The sequence below is a fragment of the Thermothelomyces heterothallicus genome, assembly GCF_042370625.1.
Source record: "Thermothelomyces heterothallicus CBS 202.75 unplaced genomic scaffold P884_scaffold_14, whole genome shotgun sequence".
NCBI classification, from domain to species: Eukaryota; Fungi; Ascomycota; class Sordariomycetes; order Sordariales; family Chaetomiaceae; genus Thermothelomyces; species Thermothelomyces heterothallicus.
In genome coordinates, this window is record NW_027192575.1 from 183,702 (window position 1) to 202,137 (window position 18,436).

General features: G+C 42.6%; 3 protein-coding genes across 3 annotated transcripts; 1 reads left to right on the forward strand and 2 right to left on the reverse strand.

Annotated features, from left to right (window-relative positions):
- Positions 1 to 13,652: 13,652 nt before the first annotated feature.
- On the forward strand, positions 13,653 to 14,158 carry P884DRAFT_300435 (GMC oxidoreductase-domain-containing protein; the record flags this gene model as incomplete). Its single annotated transcript, XM_069444764.1, has 2 exons — positions 13,653 to 13,736; positions 13,871 to 14,158. The coding sequence occupies 2 exons, from the start codon at positions 13,653 to 13,655 to the stop codon at positions 14,156 to 14,158; spliced, it is 372 nt and encodes a 123-aa protein (XP_069296729.1).
- A 444-nt stretch (positions 14,159 to 14,602) lies between these two features.
- On the reverse strand, positions 14,603 to 16,183 carry P884DRAFT_270393 (Alpha/beta hydrolase family-domain-containing protein; the record flags this gene model as incomplete). Its single annotated transcript, XM_069442343.1, has 4 exons — positions 14,603 to 15,458; positions 15,569 to 15,677; positions 15,766 to 15,904; positions 15,992 to 16,183. The coding sequence occupies 4 exons, from the start codon at positions 16,181 to 16,183 to the stop codon at positions 14,603 to 14,605; spliced, it is 1,296 nt and encodes a 431-aa protein (XP_069296730.1).
- An 874-nt stretch (positions 16,184 to 17,057) lies between these two features.
- On the reverse strand, positions 17,058 to 18,392 carry P884DRAFT_202738 (uncharacterized protein; the record flags this gene model as incomplete). The annotated part of the gene is made up of 3 exons (XM_069438451.1): positions 17,058 to 17,126; positions 17,210 to 17,466; positions 17,579 to 18,392. The coding sequence occupies 3 exons, from the start codon at positions 18,390 to 18,392 to the stop codon at positions 17,058 to 17,060; spliced, it is 1,140 nt and encodes a 379-aa protein (XP_069296731.1).
- Positions 18,393 to 18,436: the final 44 nt, after the last annotated feature.

Consider the following 18,436-nt stretch of genomic DNA (forward strand, 5'->3'; position numbering starts at 1 on the left):
TATAGTACCTCCTATTTACAGATAGTAGCAAGCTTCTTAGGGTTAGGATAAACTTAGGTACTAGCCTTAATAATATAACTAAGATATTTGACTTCTGTTATAGTAAATATATACTTCTTAAGATTAAGAGTAAGCCTAGTTATCTATAGCCTCTAGAGAACTTCCCTAACTCGTTTTATATAATCCTTCCTATTACTTACTATATATATTAAGATATTATTAAGGTATACTATTATAAAGTCTCTAAGTTTTAGGCTAAGAGCGTTATTAATATATTATTAGAAGGTTATAGGTATACCTACTAATCTAAAGGGGTAGACTAGCCACTTAAAGAGTCTAAACTAGGTTTAGAATACTATCAAATACTTATCTCCTTCTATAATCTGGATATAGTAGAATACTACCCTAATATCTAGCTTTATAAACTATTAAGCCCTAGCTAAGGAGTAGAGAGTCTCCTTGATTAATAGAAGTAGGTACCGGTCCTGCTTTATAATCTTATTTAGGGCTTAGTAGTCTATATAGAATCTCTATCCCCTATCTGCCTTCTTTACTAAGAGGATAGGAGTAGTGGCTAAAGAGGAGCTTACTCGAATCTATCCCTTATCTAGTAGGTTAATAAACTATTTCTAGACCTCTAATAGATAGTCTTAAGGTATATTATAAAGGGGTCCTTAAGGGAGTTTAGGGATCTTCTTATTAGGGCCCTCTTTTAGCTTAATATAGTAATAGGTAGTACCGTAGTATAGGGGTAATCTGCTAGCCTTCTCCTTATTAAAGAGGTCGGCAAAGTTATAAAGTTCTTCTATTAGGGTCGCCTCTAGTTCCAAGTAGCTACTCCCCTTTTCTACTATACCTCTATCAAGTTTATACCTCGATTCTAAGATAGTTATTATTTCCTAAATACTTATAACTAGGAAGGTATTAGAAGTCTTCCTTTTCTATACTCTCTAAACTAGGCCTATAAAAATAGTACCTATAATTTAGGAGATTCCTATCTTTCTAAGCTATAAAGCGACTTCCTAGATAAATAGTCCTAGCTATACCCTAATCTCTAGGATACTAGTACTTATATCTAGTTTAACCTTTTAATATTCTATCTATAGAAGGCCTAATATAATGTCTTATACTAGTCTAGAAACTATATAAAATATAACCTAACTCTCCTATCTATTAATATCTATTATAATATAGACTATCTAAGTAATCTTTTAGTTAGAATATACCTTTATTATAATACTAAGGGTATAAGGGGTTAGTAAACTAATTTACTTAAGTCTAAGCTTCTAATATATCCTTTTACTAATAATATTATAGTTAGAATATTTACTATCTACTTAAGTATTTATAAAGCTAATAGAGTTAAGGAAGACTAAAATAAGAAAAGGGGGTCTATCTATTCTCCTACTAATCTTTATAAACTCGCTTTCTTAGTAGTTATAGTCTTCTAGCCCCCTTATAAGACTTTGCTCAAGGGCTATTCTTTTCCCTATTCCCTATCTTCCTTATTAGACTAGTTATTATCCTCTCTTTCTTTCTTAGCCTCTAAGGTATAAATATAAGCCCTTAGCTAGTTCTACTATACTAGTCTTCTAATAGGGGTATATTGTCACGATTTGGCCGCATAAGGCAACCCGACAAGGCATACAGAACCAATCAGGAACCACAAGACCTAAGGACCAATCAGAAAGTAATCGTAGTGATCGCACTTCGATCAAGGCAAGCACCCGAATAATGATCGAAGGATCGCAGCAGCAATCACATGATCGGAATCTAAGGGGGAACACTCAGGAATAAGGGAACCAGACAAGTATATTAGATAGCTAGTCACTCGTTCTGGTAGGCTCTGGAGTTCACTAGTAATAGCAACACACTCCTTACATTACAGTACTCCTAATAACATCGCACTACTATAAAGAGACAACTCTATTGTTATAAACCCTTCGGCTTTACCGAATCCCTTAGACGACTTGTATACTTGTCCTATATCACTTACCTTCGTCTGAACCCTTTTAGAAGAAGTCTAAGTTAGGTTTGTTATACGTTACTATCACTCCCTTTGTTTTATTATAGTTTAGAACAGAGGTGACTTCGACCTCGACATTGATATGGCTACTAACGTTACGGCCGAATAGCTACTTGCCTAGCTTGGTCAACTCTAGTAGCGAATCCAGGAGTTGGACTAGAGAGACAAGGCTGCTTAAGCTCGGATCAAGGAACTCGAGAACGGCGAAAAGCACTTGCAGAAACTGGTCAACGAGGCCTACGCCAAAATCAAGGCGCTCGAGACTGCCAAAGCAAGCCATATTAAGATCGAACCACCTGGCAAATATAGAGGAACTAAGGAGGATCTCGCGGGATTTTTGACAAACCTCCGATCCTACTTCCGGCTTAATGACGACAAGTTTCCGGATGACAAAGCCAAAGTCCTCTACGTAGCCACGAGACTAGAGGGCAAGGTACTTAGATGGTTCAAACCTACGTAGAATGACTATCTTACTAAGGAAGACGAGGACGACCGAGACGCCTTTATATAGGCAGTCTTTCGATCCTATAACCGTTTCGAAGAAGAGCTTTAGAAGGTCTTTAGCGATAAAGACGAGAAGATTTACATGTAAGAGAGACTTACTAATCTCTGATAGACTAAGTTAATAGCCTCTTATACCGTATAGTTTAGATAGGATATACTTAAGTCTTAGCTTAACGATAAGGTATTAATGTAACTATTCTATAATAGCTTAAAGGAAAAGGTTAAAGATAAGCTATATAAGTATGACTAGCCTAAAACACTAGATAAATATATCATATAGGCTATTAGAATTAACGATCGGCTCTATATATAGGAATAGTAGAAACAAGGTTAAATAAATGGAACCACGGTTAAGGCTAATGACAAGAAAAAGCGAGCGTATATTAGTACCTTATATAAGACGTATCCTAGAGCTATAGATATAGATATAATATAGAAGTAGGACAAGAAGAAGATAGCTAAAGACAAGTCTAATACTACCTACTATAACTATAAAAAGAAAGGACACTATAGGTAAGAATGTTAAAGCCCGAAGAAAGACTAGAAACCAGTCCTAGGAAAGGAAACTACGGTTATCGACGAAACCAAGGACGTCGTCGAAGTAGTAGCTACGAGCTACGAAGACAGGGATAGCGATATAGACAGTCTCGAATACGATAATAACAGCAAAGACGAATAGACGCTATACTCCGAACTAGTTACTATAGACCCCGAGACAGGCATTGCCGAATAGGATATAGTAGGGGAGTACGCGCCACCGATTTCGATTCTCCTAGCCTTGAGGCAGTAGGGTTTTACGGTCACGTAGAGATAGGATAGATCGTGGACAACCGATACCTAAGGAGTTGACCGACCCGGACCGAATATCTTGTTCCTTTAGGAATAGATTGAATGGTACCGTAACGAAGTTTTTAGGCTTAATACGGAGTTACACGAACGAGATAGACGCCTAACTCGACTTACCTAGTAGAGTGACAAGATAAGGGACGAAATGAGGGAACTCCGACGTATCATAGAAACCATCAAAGGGGAACAGCCTATAATATACGATAGACTCGATAGTTATATTATATACTTTGACAATTAGTAACTTAGCTATGATATATAGAACCTAGAGTATTAGTTTATATATACGAACCGCGGAAAAGATAAACGTATATAGGAAAGCTACTAGAAGAAATATTCCTACCTTAGTATTAGGGTACCTATAGTTTATATATAGTAAGAAGGATTCGGAAAAGAATTCTAATATCTTCTAGGTAACGCCACGTAACTATACCCTTAATATAAGGTATATATATAAGTGCCCTAGTTCTAATATATAGTATACGAATGCCGATACCACTTCTATAACAAATTCGAAAATAATCACTAGCCGACCTGATAGGAAAATAGGGACAGAAGTTTACGCCCTATAGAATAGGTCTACGACGTGGGAAATAGAGTAGCTAAATTACTCTAGAAGATCGAAACCCGGAGTCTAGAAGGCATTATGGTAGTTCTAAGACAAGCCTAGCCTAGGCACTATAGAATAGGACGAGATATATAGGACTTATACTAGAGCAATAATTATCTTTATTATAAGGACGAAAAGAAATCGCGAATTTGGGAGCTTTAGATAAAGCTATAGACTATACGATAAAAAGCAGAACGGACCTAATAGTAGGAAGCTATAAGCGCTTAATAGCTTATAGAAATGAGAACAATTGACGAAGCTACTATTAGCCAAACAATCGGAGAGGTTAGTACTAACCTAGGAAACGGGTTAGGGCCCTTCGAGGGGCCTAAAAACCATTAACGCCTATATAGTGGTAAGTAGTAGTGTAGTATAGGAGGAACTGGCATAAGAGACTACTATATTAAGACCTCCCGGCAGAAATATAGGAAATCGCTGTAATCTTTGGACGATAATAGTAAGACAAGCGACTATAGATAATAGCATAATAGAAGTAATACGAAATGCTCGTACTAGTAGATAGTAGAGTAGAGATAAACCTGATTTCGCTAATACTTGTAAATCAGCTACAGATACCCTAGAGGATAAAACGGAAGTATAGTATAGTTAAAGGGCTATTCCTAACGTAATAAGTATATAGGGAGACTAAACCAATCGATATTACTATAGTAGGGAAGACTATAGCAGTCGTATTTAGCATTATAGATATAGGCGACGATAAGGACATAATACTAGGACTACTATAGTATAAAGACTACGACCCGGACATTAGCTAGAAGAATGGTAGCTACCTACGACCCCGAACGGAGTCGTATTCGACTAGCAAGATAGGGAGCGCGTAAGGATCGCGAATAGACAATACTCAAGGGAAGGTATATCCTACAGATCTACTGTAAGAGACGGGTAGTGGCAGACAGACCACTATAGACTCTGGAAGAAGCAGTATAACGACACCGACGTTACGACAGGAGGAACGAGCTAAACCGCCGATAGCTGTTCTCTCCGTTGACAAATGCGGAGCACTGTAATTAGAGCAATAGGTTGAGACAAGAGAAATCACTAGCATCGCTATAGACAGAACCAAGTTCGTATATTATTAGAAAACCGAGAAACGAGATAAGACTAGGGAAGTACCGAGGGAGTATAAAGGACACCTAGCATTCGAACCAAAGCATCTAGAAGGATTACCAGAATATAGCCTATAGGATCACGAGATCAAGCTTAAGGAAGGAGTATGACTAAAGTTCTTTAAGATCTACTATATAAGCTAGACGTAGAACGAAGAACTTAAGCGATATCTAGAGGAGAACCTTCGAAGAGGATATATCTGCCTATCGACATCGCTAGTAGGCTACCTAATCCTATTTGTACCTAAGAAAGATGGAAAGCTATAGTTATATATCGACTATTAGTAACTTAATAAATAGACTATGAAGAATCGATACCTGTTACTACTAATCTTATAGCTCTAAGATTAGTTAGTAGGAGCCTAATATTTTACACGTCTTAACTTGCCATTAGCCTATAACTATATATAGATCAAAGAAGGCGACAAGTGGAAAACGGCCTTTAGGACACCCTATAGCTATTACAAGTACCTTGTCATGCTATTTAGACTTACAAACGCGCTAGTAATGTTCTAAGCTCTAATTAATCAAGCTATCTAACCCTTTCTTGACAAATTTATAGTATATTATCTCGACGATATACTTATCTTCTCTAAGACGATAGATAAACACTAGAAGTATATAAAAGTAGTGCTAGACGTATTATATATATATAAGCTATTAGTTAACAAGGAAAAGAGCGAATTCCACATTAGGAAGACGGTATTTTTAGGATACAAGATATCCCTAGGACAAATTCGGATAGAACCCTCAAAGGTTAAAGCTATCAAAGATTGGCTACGACCAATATTAGTTACGGAAGTACAAAGTTTTATCGGGTTTATAAACTTCTACCGGATGTTTATCAGGAATTTTGGAGCGATCGTACGACTATTATACAAGCTTACCAAGAAGAACGCTAAGTTCTAATAGGAAGAGCGATATAAGCAAGTATTTACGTAGATTTACGACGCCATCACTAAGGATCTAGTGCTAGTACTACCAGACCCTAAGAAGCTATTCGAGGTAGAAACGGACGCTTTAGACTATACTATCGGAGGACAGTTAGGACAACGAGACGAGCAAGGGAAGCTATATCCTATAGCCTTCTTTTCAAAGAAGCTTGACGGACCACGTCTTAACTATCCAATCTATAATAAGGAACTACTTGCGATTGTCGAAGCTTTTAAGGAATGGCGACTATATCTTAGTAGTACAATCGAACTAGTATAAGTATATACGGATTATAAGAATCTGTAGTACTTTATGACGACGAAGGAGCTTAATAGACGACAAATACGATAGGCAGAATTCCTCGTGGAATTTAACTTCGAGATCTGCTATAAGAAAGGTAAAGAAAACGTACAAGCGGACGCTTTAAGCTGACGAACGGATCACATGGAAGGACGAATGGAAATAATGCTACCGTTATTTAAGGAACAAATAGATAGAACGCTATATTACGAAATATAGACACCCGTGGAAGATAATCTACTCGACTCGTTCCGAGAATGTTATATAATCTTTCGAGAAGAAAGGATTAACGAGGTATAATATTAAGCAGCACCTAGACTAGTGGTACCTAGCGAAGTAGAGGAAAAAGATAGGAAACTCTGGTACCGAAGCAAAGCGTATATCTACGATAAAGACCAATAGCTATAAATGATTTGAGAACTCTACAAATCGAAACTCGGAGGACATAAAGGAGTTACGAAGACTGTCACACAAGTCAAGAAACATTATGACTTTCTATAGTTAATAGTACGAGTTAAGGAAGTCGTACGGAGCTATGACATCTGTAATTGAAGCAAGACGATATAATATAAGCCGTATAGGCTACTTCAGCTACTACTAATAGCTGACAAACTATAGAGTTTAGTTATAATAGACTTCATTACAAAGCTACTAGAATCTAAGGATATAGCTATAGGAGTAATCTACGATAGTATTCTTACTATAGTAGATCGCCTAACTAAATAGGTATACTTCTTTCCCTATAAGGAGTCCTAGATAGCTAAATAGCTAGTAGACGTGATCTATCGGCAAGTTATATTAGTATACGCTTAGCTATAAGAATAGATTACTAATAGAGATACTAAGTTCGTATTAAAGTTTTAGTAAGCGTTAATATAACGATTAGGCGTTAATAGCAAACTATTAATAGTATATTACCTGTAGACTAATAGACAAATGGAATAATTAAACCAAGTTATTAAGTAATACCTCTGTTCTTATATTAACTACTAATAGGATAACTAGGTTATGCTATTACTAATAATATAACTCGCTTATAATATAACGCTAATAGAAACGACCAAAGTCATATCGTTCTTTACGAACTACGGATACGAAGCAGACCTTAGGCAAGGACCAGAGGTTATAGTGCCAAGAGCGGTAGTTAAAGTAGAGTAGATATACATACTATACGAGAAACTCAAAAAGGAACTCGAGTTTGTCAGAACCAGAATAAAGAACTATTACGACAAATATAGGCTCGAGGGACCTCGCCTAGAGAGGGGAGACAAAGTCTATCTAATCGTATAAAACCTGTAAACCAAACGACTAAGCACGAAGCTAGACTTTAAGAAGGTCAGACCCTTCGTTATCAAAGAACGAATTTCGACATCTAACTACCGACTATCGTTACCGTTATCTATACGACTACGGACGGATGTTTTTTATATTTCACTTCTTAAACTAGCGCCAAAGAACGCCAAAATCGCTACGAATATCGAAGCAGAAGACGAAGAGGAAGAATGGGACGTCGAAGAAATTCTGGATTTATATATTATTAACGGGGAACTGTAGTATCTAGTCAAATGGCTTAATTTTAGACTAGAAGATAACTTATAGGAACTAGTTAAGAACCTAAATTGCCCCGAGAAACTTTAGTAGTTCTATTAGAGGAACCCTGATCGACCGAAAGCGACGGACCCGAAACCAACCTAAAATCGGCTAGTAAGGACGGATCCAAAGGAACTTCCGGATATACGGAATCCTAAAGCTATCCGAAATCGGTAGACAAGCAGGACGGGGTCGAAGAAGACGTAGTAACCCTAGGAGCCTCTACTACCGCCGCCGCTTTAGCCTCCTTACGTTTTACTTGCTCTAACTCCTCTATACTATTAATACCCCAAGCGATGGCTCTTATTATCTTCTTAAACTATATTCGTTTCTATTTCCAAAGACGAAGGACCCGCTCCTTAGTAGCTATAAGCTTATCCTCAAGTTTTTAATACTAAGCTATAATAGACCGAAGCTAAGTAGGAGAAACGCTAAGAACGTTATAATTCGAACGCTTGTTACAAACGCACTTTACGTATCGAGAAGAATCGCTTTTCGAAACCTCGTATAAACTAAGGCCTTTAGACTTGTATGACATACAAGGGCGCATTGTTAAAAGATTATTCGAGGAAAGAATCGCGGCTAAAAGATAGTTAGCACGAAGAGTCGACGTAGCAGGCTTAGACTTCGACTTCTTTCTTACACGATTAGTCATCTTGACGACATCATGGAAGAAGAAAGGAGGGGGATAGAGGAAACACGACTACATACAAGAAGGGGGGGTGTTAGCGCTATTTAAAACGGACCTAAGTCTTTCGAGGACGAAAGACCTAGGGGAGGGGCATCGTGTCACGATTTAGCCGTATAAGGCGACCTGACAAGGCACACGGAACCAATCAGGAACTATAAGACCTAAGGACCAATCAGAAAGTGATCGCAGTAATCGTACTTCGATCAAGGCAAGCACCCGAATAATGATCGAAGGATCGTAGCAGCGATCACACGATCGGAATCTAAGGGGGAACACTCAGGAATAAGGGAACCAGACAAGTATATTAGATAGCTAGTTACTCGTTCTGGTGGGCTCTGGAGTTTACCAGTGATAGTAATGTACTCCTTATATTATAGTACTCCTAATAGCATCGTACTACTATAAAGAGATAACTCTGTTGTTGTAAACCCTTCGGCTTTACCGAATCCCTTAGATGACTTGTATACTTGTCCTATATCACTTACCTTCGTCTGAACCCTTTTAGAAGAAGTCTAAGTTGGGTTCGTCATATATATTTATACTTAGTAATAAAGTAACCCTTCTATCTATACTAGATATATGCTCTAACTACTTATTATACTATATATACCTCCTAACTAACCTATTTTGCCCTTAAGGTATCTCCTTTATATCCCTTTGGTTAGTCCTTACTAAGACCCTTCTTCTATAAGTTAGTTTATACTAAGTTAATACTAATTATTAGTATATTCCTATCTATATCCTTTTCTCTCTATAGCTTGGACGTTACCTATTATCTTTATATCTATTAGTATCTATTACCTAGGTAGAGAGCCTTAAGGTCTATTATAATTTTATAGTATCTCTCTATTACTACTATATAGTTATCCTAGGGAATTCCCTATCTAATAACTATATACTTAAGTCTTAGAGAGAGGTATTATTATAGTTTAATTAGGTATATCTTATCATTCTAAAGGAGACCGCCTACCTTCGAGAGTTTCGCCTTAAACTAGATAATAAAGGTAGAGAACAGCTTATTATCTCTCTATTATAAGAACTCAAGCTCTAATAGGGTTACTATCTTCTTATAGGGGTTGGAAAAGACGCTCTCAAGGTATTAAAGAAACTAAGCTAGGTTATATCTAATCTTTAGGCCTATAGATTTATAGTATACTATGACCTAGGTCTAAACCTATTATATTAGGTTTCCCTAGATAAAAACCTACTAGTTATAGTTAGAACCGATAAAGTCTCTATCTACTATAAGGATATATTCTATTATACTCTTCTAAGCTATAAAAAGTTCCTTCTTACTATTAAAAGGTTCCCTAGTTAGGAGGCGCTTCCTTTAAGGCCGCTATCTCTCTAGGGATATCCTAACTAAGTTAGGGGTTAATATAGGTTAAGTCTGGGACGCCTAAAGGGAGTCGATTATAGTATTCTGCTATACTACCGCCGCTTAGAGGGAGTAGATAAGTTCTTATAACTCCGCCAAGCTTAAGGGCGTATATATCCTAGATTCTACTATAACTAAGTTACTAGTCGTTTGCTTAGGAGGGTTACTATTGAAAAGAAGGTAGTTAAAATATAATATACTAGCCTTATAGTAATTATAGATAAGTATATAATATTATATTTAACTACTTTAAGGAAAGAAAGAGGAGAAAGTAAGTATAGGTGCCGAGAGGGGGTTCTGTTTCCTAATATAGGGAGTGTGTATATGCTCTGGTTAGGGCCTGGTTAGGTATTAGGTTAGAGCCTAACCGGGTCCTAAGCGTATGCCCTACGAATGCCCTACGAACGTATATAGGTCTAGTCTGAAACCGGGTATAGCCTGTTATCGATTAGCCCGGGTGGAGCCTGGGCCTATAATAATAGGGGTCTTTTATTATCTTAAGGAAGTATATTAATAATATCTCTAGTAGGTAGTTTAAAATAGCGATCTTATATTTATATAGGTAGACTTTATTAAAGGATTCTAGGAAATCTAGGAGGTTAGTTTTAGATATTAAAATATTATAATAGGATTTAAAAAGACTGGTCTTTTTCTATTAAACTAATATATTATAATAGATTAGATTAAGGAAAAAGTATTATTTAATATAGCTATTAGATATCCTATAATAATTCCTAATAATAAGTAATAGATATATACATAAAAAGGTATTAATTATATCTAAAAGTAATATCTTAAGCTTTTTAGTTTATTAATATAAGAATATTTTTAGGATATTATATTAATAGTTAATAAAGGTTAGCTAATATATAAATATCTTAATAAGTTTATAAAGGACAAGAGAGCCTATCTAATTATACTATCTATTAAGAAAATATAAGGCTAACTTATTAAGTTAATAGAAGAGATTATAATAAATATAACTATTTAGTATATTTATTAGGTTTAGGAGATCTAGGCTTAGAAGAATACTAAGGCTATTTAAGATATTAGCTAAAAAGTTACCTATATTACTATTAAATAAATTAAATAAGATTATAGGGAGGAATATAAAGTCTAGAAGAAGTGCCCTAAAAATAAGATTCCTAGTACTAATAGATATTACCTTTATATAATAACCTTTACTAAATTTCTAGAAAAGACTAATAAGAATAACTATCTTCCTCTTAATAATAACTACCCTCTTTAGGTTCTACTAAAGGAGCGTTAGCTATTAGCGTTTTTTAACTTAGGAGATAGAAAGGAAGTCCTAATCCCTTGGTTAGTAAAGAAGCCATTATTAGAAGTCAAACTCCTATCCCCTAAGTATCCTAGGATATAGATTAATAATATATCTATAATGTTAATTAACGATAGTAACGATAATAGATTTGACTTTATAGATAGTAAAGATAAGTAAGAGGAGGATACTAAATCACTATCTCTATCTAGGGTTAAGAAAAAGTCATTATATATAGCTATTATCAAGGATATTAGGAGGTTTAAGAAGTGATATACCTACAAGTTAGTAATAGTTATACTAGGGATAGTAATACTAGGGATAGAAGATAATAACTATCGCTAGGAGGCTAAAAGAGAAGGTATTATTATGATTAAGAGCGATAGGGATAAGGAGTATAATATAGAGGGAGAGGGAGATAAAGGCAAGTTATATAACTAATTATTTAACTAGTTATAACTAGGTAGAATTGAATTTTACTATATTTTTAAGCTTTTTAGAACCTAGTTTATAATTAGACTATTTATAGCTATTTGAGGCTACTATTACGAGGGTAATTAAACTTGATTATACTTTTTGTAAAGATACAAATATATAGGAAATTTGGTGGTGATGTGTCCGGCTGTATCTGGGCGTCTGGGGGTTTTGGCCCTACCTGTCGGGAGACAGGTGGTAGTACTGAACTAATTAGTCAGCACTAACCACCGGGTACTAACTAAACACCCCTTTATCACGAGATTCCACTTTTCTTTCCTTTGTTTTCTTTTTTGTTCCTATTTTTCCTCGCACTTTTTTCTTCTTCTTTCAATAATTGTGTGGCAATGGCAGACAATCGAAGGTCTTTCTTTGCTGAAGTGACAACTGACAACCCATAATCTCCTCTCCCAAGCTGGATAGCGGCTTGCAATCCGGATATCCTCAAATTTAATCTATAAACTCTATCTCAAAACCTTTTTTTCCCACTGTCTTTGTTACGTTTCTGAACCTAGAGTTCCTAGTACCGGCAGGAGCCCAAGGACTTGCATGGACCGCATTGAACGAGGTACTTGAATCGAGCAAGGTTATCGCGCCGTTCAATCCTTGATTGAGTCAAAGCAAATTGATCCAGATCATCGACAGCGTCTATCTCCAGTGCTTAAAGTTTTCTTTCTGTTCAAGCAAAGGAGGGAAAGAAGCAAACGAATGTGATTGTTCCCTTCCCCATGCTTTAATTAGTATTAGCATGCTTGAGAAGATAGCGGGCAGAAAACACAAGAGAAGAGACGAAAGAGAAAAAGGAATGCAGTAGGAAAAGGAAAGGACAAACAAAAGGAAGAAAATCAGAGGAGATTGAAGCGGTCAATACTCCCTAGGTAGGTTACTTGAAACGACGCGAGCTCCTGTTGAAAGCCAAGGCCGTCTGATAGGTTGGTGTGCTTGTTTAGCCAACAGGCATGCTCAAGCCTGTGAATGCGAGCCTGCCACACTTGCGTACCTACCCTGGTTACAATCAAGAGGGGCTATCTCAAGTCAGCGACGGTAGGAGAAAGGACAGTTCGATCCACGCAGCCTCAGGTCACTCCATTTAATAATCAGGCCCGAGTTGGGAAGGCTTCCTGGTATCCACTTGCCTACCTCTATTCCTACATTCTTGTGATACCTGAGGTTACCCTCCTCGGGTTTTGAACCTCGGACTTCCCATTATCCGGGTCAGGCCTTCCGCATCGTTCCAGGCATCGACCCTCCAACCCAACTCCAACTCCGCAGGCTGAGTCATTACCGAACAGGTTTGTGTCAATTGCGAAAGCGTGGTCCGTTCCATAGCATGCAACCACACCATGGAACCGCCAAGGTGCCTGCCATGGACTGCCACCTAAACAAAAAGGGCCTAAAAGGATTGTAACTCGGACTGGACCCGGAGCAAGCGCCGTCTGGGTTTCCTGCTCCTGCCTTCCGGCCTGCAGGTAATTTAATAGCCAAGGCCAATGATCGGTAATTACAAGCAAATTCCGCCTGCTGCAACCACTTGAGCTCTCCCAACAGACCACGTAGGTTCACTTGGATGAGATTCTGAAAAAAAAAAACCTATCGGCTGTCGTTCCATTTCCGAGATTGATGGCATAATAATCGGTTGCCGTTGGAGAGAAGGAGACGGCCAGACGGATCCCCCCACACCCTCTCCCCTTCCTCCCTCCTCCGCGCAGGACCCGAGGTCGATCGAGAACGTAACTAATAAATAAACTGCGAGACAATGGGTGCAACATGCTGCGAGACTCCTCCACTACAAAAGGTTGCTGGTCCGCCCCTCGCGGGCCCGTTTGTCTTGCCATTGCTCAGTCTGGACCCCTCAGATGATTCATAGCCGGGTCGGATCGTTCAAGAATCGAAGATGCGTCCCCACTTGCTGTCAGCTCTCGCAGTTTCCGCAATCGCTGCTGCCCCGGCCGCGCCAGCATCCTACAACTACATCGTCGTCGGTAGCGGTCCCGGAGGCGGAACCTTGGTTGCGGACCTCGCAAGAGCCGGGTACATGACGCTCCTGATTGAGGCCGGCGGGGACGAGGGCGACAACCCTTTGACGATCTATACTCCTGCCCGGGCAACGAGATTACCGCCGACGGCGACAAAAAGTGTTCCGACGAGTCCCAGGCCGAGTATATCAAGCTCCAGGCATTCTCGCACCACGCGACCTCGACCTGCCCCATCGGCACCGACGAAGACCCCATGGCCGTGCTTGACCACAAATTCCGCGTCCGGGGCGTCGAAGACCTCCGCATCGTCGACGCGAGCGCCTTCCCCGTCGTCCCCGGCGCGTTCCCGAGCTGCTCGACTATGGTGCTCAGTGCCAAGGACGCTGAGGTCATCCTGGCGGACGCCTCCGAGAGGCTCCGGTAATATAGGCACCTTGTTGGCCACGTGATTACCTAACAACCTTACAGGTATTATTAGTTGCTCTACGGGTTGTGCGGAAGAGCCAGGTTGTCCTAGGGCTATCGGACGTGAGGTATTATTAGTAGTAAAATGCGAAGACGATGTTGGGACACAAAATAGAGTGGAAACAATGATCGGAGTTGAAGATGTATAAGCATTATTTATTACCTAATTAGTTTTGCACCACCTCTCTTCTTCGAACCAGAACGTTTCCTCACCATCATCATGACAGATTCGTCTTTCCGCTGTTTAGCTGCTCTCAATTTATGCGCCACTCGTCTAACAATATGCAATGCCAAAAAAAAAGAAGAGAAATATAGGTATCTTGCCTCTTCGCTATCCAGCAAGCGTTCATTGGGAATAAGACAACGACCATCATACCATCTCTCTTAGGAGACGAGAACTCGCTCACATCTTGGCCTTCAGCTCCCTCTCCCACCGCTCGTCAATCATCATCTCCTCCCTCCTGCCGCCGCCAGCGGCTGCCGCCGCCTCTCTTCTCCTCCTCCGCTCCGCCTCCGCCGCTTCGTGCTCCCGCCGCCACAGCGCCAGCTCGCCGGGGAGGAACTCGGCGACGGCGTCGGCGCACTCGGCCACCTTCTCCATGGCCACCAGGTGGCCGCAGTCCAGCACCGCCTCCCGCACCCGGCCCCGAGCCGCCCCGCCGTTGCCCCCGATCCCGGTCCCCGTCCGGGCCATCTTGGCCCGCCTCGCCTCGGGCCCAGACATGTCCGACCGTGCCCCGAACACGTACAGCACCCCGGGCCGCAGCTCCGGAAGCCGCTCGAACGCCTGTCGCGGCTCCGCCCGGTAGAACGGGAACCGGCTCTTCTGGGAGTCGGGGTCGGAGTCGTTGCCGTTGCCGTCGTGGCCTGCCCAATCACGCAAGTCGCTCCCCGCGCGGTAGGTCGGCCGTAGGAAGGTGAAGAGCTCTTGGTGCTTGGTCGTTGTCAGCGTGACGGGCGGGCCCCCGCCGCCGCCGCTTGCTGCACTCCCGGAAGACGAGGGAGGAGAAGAAGGATACAGCTCGGTCGGGAGGTCGCGCAGGCCGTGGCGCACCCACAGGTCAAACACGCGCCGGTCCCAGGCCTGGTAGAAAGGGGACTGGGCGAACTTGGCGGCCGCGGCGGCGCGCGAGTCCCACAGGTCGCGCCGCCGCGTGGACGCCCGGGCCGGCCCCAGGCCCGTCATGCCCGTCTCGATGACCGGGTCGAGTAGGACGAGCGAATGCAGCAAGCGCGGGTTTTGCAGGGCGAGATGGGTGCTGTAATTTCACAAAGGGAAATCAAGAGTTGGTTATCTGAGTTCTGAACTGCTCTCTCGCCAGTCTTACCGAGGACCAGGGAGGGAGAGTAATTAGTGGGGAATGCTCACAGTTGTGCGGCGCCCATGCTGTGACCGATGCCGACTAGGGGGTGCGGCATCTCATCGCGCTTCAGGTTGATCAGGTTGGCCAGGTCCCTGGTGTGATCCAACCAGCTAGCTGCGGAGTAGATTATTAGCTTCACTGCTGTTCCTTGTGGTCCCCATCCCCACGCCCACCGGGGAGTCATTGGTGAGTAATTACATACGATCGTTTCCGAGAATCTTCTCGTTCAGCACTCCGGACTGCCCTTGATTCCACATGTCGGCAATCCAGATGGACCGGATGCGGATACCGCTTTTTGTTATCCTCTTGTGGATTTCATCCCATAGCGGCTCGTATAGCTCCTGAAATTGGGAATATGGTCAGAATGGGAAAGGAAAAGTGATCATCATGATGAAGTTGACAGTTGACATCACAGCAAGAGTGCTGACCTTGGGGAATGCATTGGCATGTGCGGCAATGATGGTCACATCGCCTGGTTGCGGGTTCGGGTTGTCGAGCGGGATGTATTGTTTGACGGCGAGTTGGGGCCTGTCGGCGTCTCCATTCGCGGTCGCTCCGACATACTCGCGCGAATGAGAGCAACTGACCGTGTGCTCGACGACACGGAAGAATTCTGGCATCTTCCTCAACAGAATGCCGGGATTTAGAGTTTGGAATGAGAGTGTGCTTTTGCCCCCAAGAACTGAATGCAAAAAGCCCCAACTTTTTCCTTTGTTGACTGTGAAACCAACGTCGCCGCTGGGCACCCTAGTAGGCCAGGGACTGATGTTTGCTGGAAGACGAGAGTACGGATAATAATACAACAGTAAACGTTCTTGGCGGGTTTGTTGCTCGGCTTCTGAACATCCTCGGTTTGTTTCACTGCCAGTGGAGAATTCGATTCGGACCCTCCAATTGGACAGCATCGGTCCCCGGCTAAGCTTCTCCGCATCATTCAACCGCGCTTCTTGCGTACTGTATCCGTATAGTAATCAGAAAATCGGAATATCAGATGCTCAACCGATGGATGCCATGCTTGAAAGCAAGCCGCTGATCCATAGGTTATAATAACTATATAGAATAAGTGAATGACAAGTCCAGTTGAGGTGGTAATAGAGGAAGTGATGGGACTGCAAGTTCCCGATCGGCAGATATAATTAAGATGATTATGTCAGAAGCTTGAGGGGTCCAAACCTGCTTCGTTATCCTAGCTTGTTATACCGTGGACGAGAGAAGGATGGAAAGAAGGCGAGTTGCTCCGCAACGCCGACAAGCTTACATATACATGGATGACATGCCGTTTTCTCATGGCTATATTAGGTACATACCTAGTTTAAACAGTTTTTCCTGCGGTAATGCTTAAGAGACCAAAACTGTAATAGAACACAAATACATTATATTAATTATATTATTAATTATCATTGGATATCGGGTGCCCAGGAAAGGAATCTAACCGTCAACGCCGCCTCCCCCCAACAAACCTCCCACCCCCAGCCTGGCATTGTGCCACGAAATCTACCGATTCTGAAATCTCTGATGATAATTGACGGGGAATGGTCGTGGGACTTGACCGTATGAGGTTGTCTTTGGTCGGCAATTAGGGTTAGTCTAACATCGCAAACTCAAATTATTAATCCTCACGACAGCGTCATGACTCGAGGGCTCACCATTTCTCGCTGCGCCAACATCTCCTCCTGCGACTCGGCAATGTCGGAACCGGAGCCGGCCGCCGACTTCACGTTGCTACTGTCTCTTTTGAGCGAGCTGAGCGCGACGCTCCTGACACTTTTGACGCTCTTGTGCGTGCCGAAGCTGGAACGTTTTGGTTGGGTCGCTCGGGAAGCGCCGCCCGAGCGGCTCTCGGAGGCGCGGGCGCGGGTAGTAATCAGCACCTTGAGTGCAGGAAGGGTTCCGACAAGGACAGCTGTGGGAGATCCTAAAGTCAGTTCTGTCCTTGTCAAAGGGGTAGGCAAGTGGAGAGAGTCGTCAGAACGACGACAAGAAAACCAAGCGCGGAAGGATGGGGGGGCGCTTACAAATTGACGCTGCCAGCGTGGACCAGACGAGGAGTAGCGTCAGGTTGACGAAGCCCTGCTGGGCCAGGCTCTGGTTTGCCCGGATGATGGCAAAGACGATCATGACGAACCCCAGGCTGAAGACGCAGACGAGGCCGAGCTTCTGCTTCAGCGAGACCTTGATGTTGTAGATGAGGCGCAGCGGCATGGCCATGATGCACAGGTCGGTGAAGACGTCGACGGCGGTGCTGAAGTAGACGCTAAAGTTGCTCGACCACACGTTCTTGGGCCCGGCGCACGTGTTGAAGCCAAAGAAGTTCCTGACATCCGGGCCGCACGACAGGGCCAGCGTCGTCACGCATCCCCCGTAGGCGAGCACGGTGAACATGGTCAGGGCGAACCACGCGCGTCGGTACCATGTCAGGTCGCGGAAGAGACGCCAGTACAGGGCCAGAAAGGCCCCCTTGACGGACCAGAGCACGGTCCAGAAGAGGATGACGATGGGGAACTGATAGCGCAGGTAGTTTCTGGTGTGGGACATGACCCCCTCGGCCGACATGAGCCCTAGATCGCCCGAGAGCACGCTCGTGATGTAGTACAGGCTGGGGAGCTGGATCGTCTCGAGGACGCACAGGGCGAGCAGCGCGGCCAGGGCTAGGAAGATCCAGCAGTCTTCGAGGGGCCCGAGCCGGCGGGTGCTTGCGGGGGATCGGACGCGGATGATGGTGCGCAGCGCGACAAAGAGGCAAGCGGCCGAGAAGCAAACCCAGATGAGGACGAGGAGCGACTTGCGCGGGAGGACGTCGTCGGTCGTCCCGGACTCGGCGGACGCCATCATCGGTCACGTTGGCTTCGGCCCCGTCTCTATGGCGGCGGAGA